Source organism: Simochromis diagramma, unplaced genomic scaffold, assembly GCF_900408965.1.
Source record: "Simochromis diagramma unplaced genomic scaffold, fSimDia1.1 OVJJ01000107.1, whole genome shotgun sequence".
NCBI classification, from domain to species: domain Eukaryota; kingdom Metazoa; phylum Chordata; class Actinopteri; order Cichliformes; family Cichlidae; genus Simochromis; species Simochromis diagramma.
Genome location: NW_024387209.1, coordinates 8,567,471 through 8,579,770, shown reverse-complemented (window position 1 = coordinate 8,579,770; position 12,300 = coordinate 8,567,471). Strand labels below are relative to the sequence as shown.

General features: G+C 39.0%; 1 protein-coding gene across 9 annotated transcripts in view; it reads left to right on the top strand.

The window, feature by feature from the left end:
- Positions 1-12,300, top strand: part of LOC120746332 (SLAM family member 9-like) — an 18,077-nt gene extending 5,777 nt beyond the window's left edge. For 2 of the 9 annotated variants that reach the window (XM_040051797.1, XM_040051798.1), the window contains 12 exons: positions 3,902-3,998; positions 4,147-4,266; positions 6,224-6,259; positions 6,985-7,023; positions 7,123-7,185; positions 7,501-7,566; positions 8,847-8,882; positions 9,608-9,646; positions 9,746-9,808; positions 10,124-10,189; positions 10,990-11,085; positions 11,476-12,300. In XM_040051797.1, coding sequence (XP_039907731.1) covers positions 3,902-3,998; positions 4,147-4,266; positions 6,224-6,259; positions 6,985-7,023; positions 7,123-7,185; positions 7,501-7,566; positions 8,847-8,882; positions 9,608-9,646; positions 9,746-9,808; positions 10,124-10,189; positions 10,990-11,085; positions 11,476-11,531 — 777 coding nt within the window. In that variant the 3' untranslated portion in view covers positions 11,532-12,300. The remainder of the gene's footprint in view (positions 1-3,901; positions 3,999-4,146; positions 4,267-6,223; positions 6,260-6,984; positions 7,024-7,122; positions 7,186-7,500; positions 7,567-8,846; positions 8,883-9,607; positions 9,647-9,745; positions 9,809-10,123; positions 10,190-10,989; positions 11,086-11,475) is intronic. The other 7 variants (XM_040051799.1, XM_040051802.1, XM_040051801.1 and 4 more) reach the window with 7 other exon arrangements.

Genomic DNA, 12,300 nt, shown 5'->3' with positions numbered 1-12,300 from the left:
AGTGAGGTGTTGAGCCCCAGCTGGACCAGTTTTTGAGTGAGCTGTTGGGGGATTATAGTGTTGAATGCTGAACTGAAATCTATGAACAGCATTCGAACATATGAGTCTTTTTTGTCCAGGTGTGTGAGTGCTGAGTGGAGTGCAGTGGAGATGGCATCATCGGTTGAGCGGTTTGGCCGATACGCAAACTGGAAGGGATCCAGGGAGGGGGGCAGGACAGTCTTGATGTGTTGCATGACTAGTCGTTCGAAGCACTTCATCAGGATGGGAGTAAGTGCAACAGGACGGTAGTCATTAAAGCAGGAGGGAGATGACTTTTTTGGAACCGGAATAATTGTGGTGGCTTTAAAACATGTGGGGACGACAGCCTGGATGAGTGATATGTTGAAGATGTCTGTGAAGACATCAGTGAGTTCCACTGCACAGTCTCTCAGTACACGACCAGGAATGTTGTCAGGACCCGGAGCTTTTCATGCATTGATCCTGCTGAGGGATCTCCTCACGCTGTCCGGGGACAGAGTCATCACCTGGTCACCAGGAGGGGGTGGGGTCTTCTGTGCAGTGGTGCTGTTTCGGACTTCAAAGCGAGCAAAGAAAGTATTCAGTGCTATCACAGGTCTGTGGTGGGGGCTTGTAATCTGTGATGGTCTGAATGCCCCGCCACAGGCTCCGTGAGTCTCTGCTGTCTTTGAAGTGATGAGATATTTTCCTGGAGTACTGTCTCTTAGCCTCTCTGATGCCACGGGAAAGGTTGGCCCTAGCTGTCCTCAGGCTCGCCTCGTCTCCATCTCTGAAGGCAACATTCCGAGCTTTCAGCAGCCTGTAGACCTCTCCTGTCATCCATGGTTTTTGATTTGCCCGGACAGTTATGGTTTTCGTGACTGTTACATCCTCGATACACTTGTTGATGTAGGCAGTAACAGTCTCTGCGTACTCCTGGAGGTCAGTGGTGTTGTTATAGGTGGCAGCCTGCTTAAACATGTTCCAGTCTGTGGTGTTAAAGCAGTCCTGTAAAGCCTCTGAAGACCCTTCTGGCCACACTTGTATCCGCTTACGAACCGGTTTGGTGGCTTTAACGAGCGGTCTGTAAGCAGGCATTAGCATGACAGTGATATGGTCTGAGGCGCCGAGGTGGGGGAGGGGAAAAGCCTTGTAAGCTCCTCTCTGGGTGGTGTAAACAAAGTCCAGTGTGTTATTTCCCCTTGTTGGAAAGTCTATGTGTTGTTGTATTTTTGGAAACACGCACTTTAAGTCTGCATGATTGAAATCCCCAGCCAGGATGAGAAAAGCATCAGGATGGGCTGTCTGTTGCTCACTGATGTGCTGGTACAGTTCATTCGGTGCCTCACTCCTGTTGTTGACATTGGAGGAGGGAGGGATGTACACAGCGCACAGTAGTATGGCTGTATATTCCCTCGGTAGATAGAATGGCCGGCACTTAATAACCATAAACTCCAGCACTGGTGAGCAGTGTTTGCAGACCGCAACAGCATCGCGACACCAGGCATCATTGATGTAAACACAAAGTCCTCCCCCGCGGGTCTTGCCTCCCGCGACGATGACTCTGTCAGCACGGTAGCATGTTAGCTGGTCGAGCTGAATGGCGCGGTCCGGGACACTGTCGCTAAGCCATGTTTCCGTGAACACAAAAACACAGCAGTCCTTTACATTCCTTTGAGATGAACGTAGCAGTCGGATGTCGTCCAGTTTATTTTCTAGCGAGCGTACGTTGGCCAGAACGATAGAGGGGATGGCGGGTTTGTGTGGGCTAGCCGCTAGCCTAGCTCGGATGCCACCGCGCTTACCCCTCTTCTGCTTCCTCTCACACCGCTTGAGGCGCATCCATTGTGGGCGAAGTGCAGGAGTGGGGGTCGGTGATTGAGTAGGCCTTCGGAGCAGACCCAGATCTTTCAGCTCCTCGATGACCACAGAGTTTAACTTAAAAAGTTTGTTTCTGCCGATGTCGAGAAGAAGTGTTCGGGCATATCCTCGCTTGCACACAGATAGACGCGACAAAGACTTACAAAAACACTGCAACTTACAGGACGAAAAACACGAAAAAGTAGTTTTCAAGTGAATTTATTTGTTTGTTTTCTGTTTCACCCATTTTTGATAATTGACATTTTTCACATTTTTGATCATTATTTAAAGTTTTAGGAAATGGCAAAAACAAAACATAACCAATGAAAGTAAATAAATGACCACAAAAAATAAATAAAACACTAGAAAAGTAAATAAAAGATATTTTTTCTACTTTTTACACAGTAGCTGAAACAGCCACTCTTAAAGACCAATAGAAATCAAAAATTAAAACAAAGCCAACACAACTTATTTCAAAACACAGTGAACAACATAATCTCAGTTTTAAACTGCTCCAAAAGTTTACCTGGATTATAGATATACGACTTTATTTATTACGTGTCCAGACCCTCATTTTAGCCCATTACTGTTTTAGCCCATTTTTAGTGCACGTAGTTTAATAAATAATCAGTTCATACGTAACATATGAAGTCAGGGTCACTTCTTTGGGTACACTTTGCAAGTATTGTGTTGGACCCTTTTTTTTTTGTCTTCAGAGCCTTCCCGGCATAGCTTCAACAAGGTGCTGGAATCGTTCTTCAGACATTTTAGTCCATATTGACATGATTTGTCCCCACAAAGGTGCTCTATTAGACTAAGATTTGTTGACTATGGAGGCATTTGAGTACAGTGAACTCATTGTCATGCTCAAAAAAACAGTTTGAAATGATTTGAACTTTGTGACATGGTGCGTTATCCTGCCGGGAGCGGCCATTCTCCTCTGCGCTTTGTCATTAACAAGGCGTTTTCTGCAAGAGCATTGTTGCTCACTGGATATTTTCTCTTATTTCGATCATTCTTTGTAAACTCTGGAGATTGTTGTGTGGGGAAAATCCTAGTAGATCTGCAGTTTCTGAAATATTTAGACTAACAACCATACCATGTTCAAGGTCACTTAAATCACATTTATTCCTCATTTTGATGCTCATTTTGAACTTCAGCAGGCTGTCTTGACTGTGTTTGTGTGTTTTAGAGTAGTTGAACCTGTAGTTCAGAGGTAGGCAACTCCAGGCCTCGAGGGCCGGAGTCCTGCAGGTTTTAGATCTCACCTTGGGTCAACACGCCTGAATTAAATGATTAGTTCATTACCAGGCATCTGGAGAGCTTCAAGACATGTTGAGGAGGTAATTTAGCCATTTAAATCAGCTGTGTTAGGTCAAGGACACATCGAAAAACTGCAGGACACAGACCCTTGAGGCCTGGAGTTGGACACCCCTGCTGTAGTTAAAGTTAAATGAAATATTTCATTATGCAGGATTTTCGTATTTATGGGAACACAGGAGTGGTGAATACCATGTATATAAAAGCGAGGATATCTGATATCCTGAGGCAAAACTGGTATTATGAACTGTTTAATAATAATCTTTTTATATAGTGCAGAATATTTAAGCGAGAGTTCCAACTGCAAAATTCTGTGTGTAGTTTAAATCATTCCATAATATAGACAGTGTGTAACTCTGAGGATATTATTATACAGGGTAAACTTGCAAATATTTCTAAAGAAATTGTGTCTTTATTTGGACATAAGTGATTTATTGACAGATGTATTTATTTATTTCTTCCTTTTTAAAATTGATGATATTGATATTTCATCCTGGTGGGGGGATGAAATAAAAGTGGATGGAAATGGTTAGTCTCGCACACTTTTATTTTACATTTTCTGAAAATATAGTTACATTTATCAGGGTGTATGCAGGCATCTTTGAGCCTGTCCCTGTGCTATTGATGTTAATCTGTTTTTTACACAAGTGTCCTGTAATCTGTTTAAAATCTAATGAATGTGTTTGGTTTATGTGCTTCTCTCTTTTCTCGTTAATTCTAGAACGATACAGGATCTGTTGAAAAATCAATCAGCTGTCAGCTGGAAAACCCAGTCAGCAGTGAAAGGAGTGACAATATAATCATTTCATTTGCAAGTGGTGAGTTATCACACCAATATGTATCTGTGGCAGAAAGTGTTTCTTTTGACTAATGATGGATTTTACAGACATTTAAAGATTGGGCTATATTGCTTTGGTCATCATTTACAGTTTTATTAATTTTTTCTTTGTTCTTTTATTTTTGTAGGTGATTCACTGCATTGGATCATACCAGTAGTAGTAGTAGTAGCAGTGATTGCTGCTGCTGCGTTGCTAGGGGCTGGAATTGTCTTATTTCTTTGGAAGAAAAACAAAAAAGCACACCTAGGTAAGAACCCACAAAACATTTGTGAATCTTACCTTCTGTTTTTTACATCTAGATTTAATAATCATTATGTAGATGTGCATGATGAATGTACCGACTTTTAAGTATGTTTAGGTAAAAATAATTACATTGTAATTAAAAATAAAATCCATAGAAATTACAAGTAATTACAGAGGAATTACAGGGCTATATTAGAAAGTGTTAAAAAATATCTCGACATGTAAACTAGACAAGCCTGTACTACAGATAGTGTGATAAACCTATGACTCATGTATTTTACTTACAGATTGAGTCTCAGGGTAAGAAAAACGGTGAAAATTGCCACACTTATGTGTTTTCTTGTGTATCAAAGTCATCCAGTCACCCTTGTATGTAGGTTCATTATAAACACAATTTCTAGGCTAATTTTAATTGTGCTGAATGCAAACATCTACGTCTGTCTTCCCAGGTTCAAAAATCCTCCAAATTATTAGACTTTGTCTTTATGTATTCCTCAGAAACACAAAGTAACACATTTCAAAGCAAATAACAAAGATGTGAGTGATGGATGAAAATAAACCAGGGAAGTAACAGCAAAAAGTTCCAACTCTTTGAAATTTCCCAGGAATTTACAGCACATGAACTGTAATTAGCAACATGTAATCACTTCATCTTGTATAACTTGGTTGTTTTTTTAAAAATAACATCAAAGCTGTGACCGTAGCATCGACCTGTATGAGCCTTAGAATTTGCAGGTTTAGCTGGACGGATCTGTGACCTGCAGGCCGAGCACAAGTTCCTCCTGTGTTTATTAGAAGTGAACAGAACGTTTGCTGTGTCTCATATGTATTGTGATTCTGTTTTCAGTAGTGACAGCTCCTGAGATACACAATGAAAACGAGTTGGAATCTTCTTTTACATATTTGGCTGAACAAATACCTGAACAGTGCACAGCTACCAGAGGTAGACCTGTTGGGTAAACTGAAAATGAGACAAGCAAAATCTTAAAACTCTAAAACCAGGACAGCTTCATGTTTTTGTCTTAAAATTTTGAGACCACAAGTAAAAAAAAACGTGGTTAATCCTAAAAGCTCAGCCTGCACTCCCAAAAGATCAGACAGTTGCACTGCAGCACAGATCCCTTCTGTCCCTAATCAGTTTTAGTCCACTTTAGTTTCTGAGGATCTGCACGCTGCTTTGCAACTCACCTTCACCCCAACATTAGTGCGTATGACTGAAATATTGATCAAATTAACAAGTGAGATATTTGGTTGTAATGTGAAGCAATTAAATAAATAAAATAAAATTAATACCTGTACCAGAAAAGAGGAAGATTGTGCACCATGAGACAAACAAGAATTCCCTTGCCCAGTTCCCGATATCTCCTGTGTCCACAAACACAGTGTCAGCTGTTGTACAACATTGAAAGATTTTCTACAACCATTTTGAAACTGTAAGTAAACTGAAGGGGATTCAGGGACATGTTTTTATTAAAGCATATGTTCCAAATATACGATCATTTGCAATAAATTTGTTTTCATTTTGACGAGAATTAAAAATATAATTTTAAGAGTCAGCCGTGTGACAAGCTGGCAACTTGTTTATTTGAAATTGATTTAATCCTGAGGGATAAACCTACAGTATGAGATGCACTTCAATAGGCTGAAAATCAGTTTTGCAAACATCTACAACTTCCCAGGCTCAAAAATCCTCCAAATTGTTAGACTTTGTCTTCATGTATTTATCAGAAACACATTTCAAAGCCAATTCCAAAGATGTGAGTGATGGATGAAAACAAACCAGGGTAAATTTCCTCTTAACTTCATGTAGATGAAAAGCTGAACATTAAAACAGTAACAGCATCCTTTGCTCATATCATATGTTTGAGCTCAACAACCCAAAGAAATAAGCTAAAATCACAAAACAAGCAATGATTGATATTTCTGTCAATCAGTAAATGTCTTTGTCTTCAATTCCCCAGAAATCAAAACACAAGACAAAGCAAAGACACCAGAAGGTAAGATAATACAGTATAAAGCCTCTCTATCATTTATATTAGGTGATGGTGTTAAAATGGGGATTTATTAAGACATGTGGGACAGGGTCCACTGGTCTGGGAACAGTAAAAGAAGTTTGGTAGGCCAGTTGACTGACTAACTGCTGACATGTTGGGCCCAGCAGCCCAAAACAGGCCAAGCATATTTGCTGAAACAGACCCTCAATAATGATTAGTTTGCTCTTACAGTCAGCATGTCTTTCATATGTGTGCATAGTTTAAATGTATAAGTCAAGCATTGTTTTAGCTGCTTCCTTCCACCACTGGCCTGTTTTAGATTATGTCAGAAGAAACTAAACTCAAAGCTGCCTGTATGCAGATAAACTTATAGACATTTAAATCTGGCATATTTCAAGTAGACATTTACCCCACTCTGTTTATTTTAAAGCTTTGGATACTACTTATTTTTCTGATAAACTAAGTGTTTGTTCATAAATAAATGATTCTATAATCTCATAGATTAAGCTGGCAGTATATAAGTTAACAGTAAAGCAGTAAAAGTGTTGCGGGCTGAACATTGTTTTAGGGTCATTTGTCTGTTTTGTTACGTCTGTGTCCTTACAGAACTACAGTGAAACTGAAGTTAAAACAAAATACAACATCACCAGCAGCAGTATAGTAGACTTTACACCAGTTTATCAGTTAATGTGCTGTTCATGACATACATTTCTTTTATTATCTGACAGAGACTCTACCATTGGTTGATAAGAACATCAATGGAGCAGGTGAGTAAACTCTTATTTAATGGGGGTCAAAACAATAATAAAGTAAATGTGACAGCAGGTGATGGATGCTTAAGGTCCTGATATTTCTTCCAACACCAGGTTTGTCAGTTCAAGGAACATCATCGTCCTCTGTGGTCTCAGCATTAAATTCACCCAACAATGGTGAGCAAAATGTTTTCATAACATATAGCACAGCAGTAACAGCAAAAAGTTCCAACTCTTTGAAATTTCCCAGGAATTTACAGCACATGAACTGTAATTAGCAACATGTAATCACTTCATCTTGTATAACTTGGTTGTTTTTTTAAAAATAACATCAAAGCTGTGACCGTAGCATCGACCTGTATGAGCCTTAGAATTTGCAGGTTTAGCTGGACGGATCTGTGACCTGCAGGCCGAGCACAAGTTCCTCCTGTGTTTATTAGAAGTGAACAGAACATTTGCTGTGTCTCATATGTATTGTGATTCTGTTTTCAGTAGTGACAGCTCCTGAGATACACAATGAAAACGAGTTGGAGTCCGCAGTTTATGAAAATGAAGCAGGTGGGTAAAATCAGAGGAAAAAATAACAAATTATGTGATCAAACTCTGCAGCCTGTTTTACCAACAGTGCAGCTTCTGTGTGGACTTTACAAGTTAAGATCAGTTTATCTTGTGTAATTTGAGAACTGTTTGCTGAACAAAGGAAACATCAAATCAAAACTCGAACTTGTCAGATGTTCAGTGATTGTGACAGGGTTTTTAAATAGATCTTCTTTTACATATTTGGCTGAACAAATACCTGAACAGTGCACAGCTACCAGAGGTAGACCTGTTGGGTAAACTGAAAATGAGACAAGCAAAATCTTAAAACTCTAAAACCAGGACAGCTTCATGTTTTTGTCTTAAAATTTTGAGACCACAAGTAAAAAAAAACGTGGTTAATCCTAAAAGCTCAGCCTGCACTCCCAAAAGATCAGACAGTTGCACTGCAGCACAGATCCCTTCTGTCCCTAATCAGTTTTAGTCCACTTTAGTTTCTGAGGATCTGCACGCTGCTTTGCAACTCACCTTCACCCCAACATTAGTGCGTATGACTGAAATATTGATCAAATTAACAAGTGAGATATTTGGTTGTAATGTGAAGCAATTAAATAAATAAAATAAAATTAATACCTGTACCAGAAAAGAGGAAGATTGTGCACCATGAGACAAACAAGAATTCCCTTGCCCAGTTCCCGATATCTCCTGTGTCCACAAACACAGTGTCAGCTGTTGTACAACATTGAAAGATTTTCTACAACCATTTTGAAACTGTAAGTAAACTGAAGGGGATTCAGGGACATGTTTTTATTAAAGCATATGTTCCAAATATACGATCATTTGCAATAAATTTGTTTTCATTTTGACGAGAATTAAAAATATAATTTTAAGAGTCAGCCGTGTGACAAGCTGGCAACTTGTTTATTTGAAATTGATTTAATCCTGAGGGATAAACCTACAGTATGAGATGCACTTCAATAGGCTGAAAATCAGTTTTGCAAACATCTACAACTTCCCAGGCTCAAAAATCCTCCAAATTGTTAGACTTTGTCTTCATGTATTTATCAGAAACACATTTCAAAGCCAATTCCAAAGATGTGAGTGATGGATGAAAACAAACCAGGGTAAATTTCCTCTTAACTTCATGTAGATGAAAAGCTGAACATTAAAACAGTAACAGCATCCTTTGCTCATATCATATGTTTGAGCTCAACAACCCAAAGAAATAAGCTAAAATCACAAAACAAGCAATGATTGATATTTCTGTCAATCAGTAAATGTCTTTGTCTTCAATTCCCCAGAAATCAAAACACAAGACAAAGCAAAGACACCAGAAGGTAAGATAATACAGTATAAAGCCTCTCTATCATTTATATTAGGTGATGGTGTTAAAATGGGGATTTATTAAGACATGTGGGACAGGGTCCACTGGTCTGGGAACAGTAAAAGAAGTTTGGTAGGCCAGTTGACTGACTAACTGCTGACATGTTGGGCCCAGCAGCCCAAAACAGGCCAAGCATATTTGCTGAAACAGACCCTCAATAATGATTAGTTTGCTCTTACAGTCAGCATGTCTTTCATATGTGTGCATAGTTTAAATGTATAAGTCAAGCATTGTTTTAGCTGCTTCCTTCCACCACTGGCCTGTTTTAGATTATGTCAGAAGAAACTAAACTCAAAGCTGCCTGTATGCAGATAAACTTATAGACATTTAAATCTGGCATATTTCAAGTAGACATTTACCCCACTCTGTTTATTTTAAAGCTTTGGATACTACTTATTTTTCTGATAAACTAAGTGTTTGTTCATAAATAAATGATTCTATAATCTCATAGATTAAGCTGGCAGTATATAAGTTAACAGTAAAGCAGTAAAAGTGTTGCGGGCTGAACATTGTTTTAGGGTCATTTGTCTGTTTTGTTACGTCTGTGTCCTTACAGAACTACAGTGAAACTGAAGTTAAAACAAAATACAACATCACCAGCAGCAGTATAGTAGACTTTACACCAGTTTATCAGTTAATGTGCTGTTCATGACATACATTTCTTTTATTATCTGACAGAGACTCTACCATTGGTTGATAAGAACATCAATGGAGCAGGTGAGTAAACTCTTATTTAATGGGGGTCAAAACAATAATAAAGTAAATGTGACAGCAGGTGATGGATGCTTAAGGTCCTGATATTTCTTCCAACACCAGGTTTGTCAGTTCAAGGAACATCATCGTCCTCTGTGGTCTCAGCATTAAATTCACCCAACAATGGTGAGCAAAATGTTTTCATAACATATAGCACAGCAGTAACAGCAAAAAGTTCCAACTCTTTGAAATTTCCCAGGAATTTACAGCACATGAACTGTAATTAGCAACATGTAATCACTTCATCTTGTATAACTTGGTTGTTTTTTTAAAAATAACATCAAAGCTGTGACCGTAGCATCGACCTGTATGAGCCTTAGAATTTGCAGGTTTAGCTGGACGGATCTGTGACCTGCAGGCCGAGCACAAGTTCCTCCTGTGTTTATTAGAAGTGAACAGAACATTTGCTGTGTCTCATATGTATTGTGATTCTGTTTTCAGTAGTGACAGCTCCTGAGATACACAATGAAAACGAGTTGGAGTCCGCAGTTTATGAAAATGAAGCAGGTGGGTAAAATCAGAGGAAAAAATAACAAATTATGTGATCAAACTCTGCAGCCTGTTTTACCAACAGTGCAGCTTCTGTGTGGACTTTACAAGTTAAGATCAGTTTATCTTGTGTAATTTGAGAACTGTTTGCTGAACAAAGGAAACATCAAATCAAAACTCGAACTTGTCAGATGATAAACCTACAGTGTAGGAGCCATATGAGTTGTTCCTTTTTTGATTAAGTGGTTTGGTTTAAATGCACTCACTGTATTGGTGCACGGGTAGATGTGTTAGGTGATAAATGTGGTTGCACTAACCCGTCCACCACACCTGATGTCGATGAGCAGAAAGGTAGGGTGATCATGAGGGGAAACCTTCTGTTGACCGCAGCTTGAGCGCAGCTTTAGTCATTTTGATGCATTTTTGACTGTAACTTGACGTATGGTTTATGCACTAATTTATGCGATAGGCCGATGTTGTAGTTTGGCTTAGTCATTGGTGCAATTCTTTGAGTTGCATTTATGTTTGTTTGTGCAATCTGTACATTTGTTTAATAGTTTGATCCCATGTGCTGATTTGTATAGTGGACAGTATCATGTAGAATAGAAGGAGCAAATAGTACAGAAGTGTATCTCTTGTGTTTATTGTTGCGCGTCATCTGTGTCCTCCTGTTTAGCCTGCCGCGACCATTTTTGTGAGGAGCCGCAACATACAGTATGAGATGCACTTTAATAGGCTGAAAATCTGTTTTGTGAAACTCAAACTGGAACTCTGTGACAGATCTGCTGTTGTTCTGATGCTTTTTTGTTTTTTTAAAGACTTCACAGAGACGTCAAAAACTACCTCAGTGGTCAAGGATGAACTTAGTCAAGGCCAAACAACTGCAGCATCCACGGATACCAGCAGTGAACCTGGTGAGTAAACTTAAAGTGAGATGAGTACGAGTTTAAAACATGTCAATCATACAATCATACACTTACTCAAAACTCTGCCTGCAATGCTGACAATTTTCTGTCCAGTGTTTAAGCTAATCATGATGTATGATGTATCACCTGACACCTGCAGTGAAACTAGTGAGAAAAAAAGTCCTCACACCAAAGAAAAAAAAAGTATTCCTTAACCTTTCTGTTTTATTTTTAAAACCTCAGATTTGTGCTCAATAACTCACCTGTAGATGACCTGTAATGTGTATGACAGACAAACAACAACTTAACTAAACTAATTTCACCGCCCACCTTACAGACAAGGTTGAATGTGTCTGTCAGATCAATCATTGTGCTGAAAGATTTTTCCTTATTAAACAGACAATCTACAGGCACCACAGCAGGGGCCAGACAGGACAACAGGAGACCAAAGCTGAGGACCAGAAACTTCTTCACCAACCAAATGTTTATCCTCAGTCACTTAAGGCCTGTTTGTACACAAGGTGGAGGAAGGGAGAGGTTACATGTTTGATATTGAATGCTGTATGTGTGAGGAAGGCAGATTGAAAAGCATAGTCATTATTGCTTTTTCTTCCTGCCCTTTCATCTGCATGATTTTTTGACCCATTAAATTATGTATTTAAGCGTTAGCTGAACATCTCCACTGATGTTCAGCTAACAAAACAAACTGGGCTTAAAGCATGTGTGCATTTCTGAACATGTTTTTCTGTAAGATTGGTGGTCGTGTTCATTTGCTGTGAAAATCACTTCACTACCACCCAAGATGACAGCTTGTAATAAGCTTAGTTAAGCCTGTAATTGGCTTCATTTATGGACAACGAAAGGGAGATGTCCATATATGTGGGTAATGGAGATGTGAAACAATTATAGGAAAAAAAAAAACATTAGCAATGCCGCTGGGTGAGGTGACTTTGAGAGGAGCAGCTGGGATGACTAGCAGTGTTACTGAGTGTCAAATGAAGGGCTTTGAAATCAGAGCAGGGGTGTCAAAGTTGTGTTAGTTCACAGGCCAAATATAATTCTACCTGATCTCTGGTAGGCTGGACCAGTAAAAGCATTGCATAATAATGATTTTAGCTCTGTAAGTGCAAAGATTCACCAGGGACAGTGCCGAGATCATCAGATGAGAATTTTTTAAAATTCCTTTTAAATTATTATGGTCATTTAATGAGTGCTCTGTGTAAA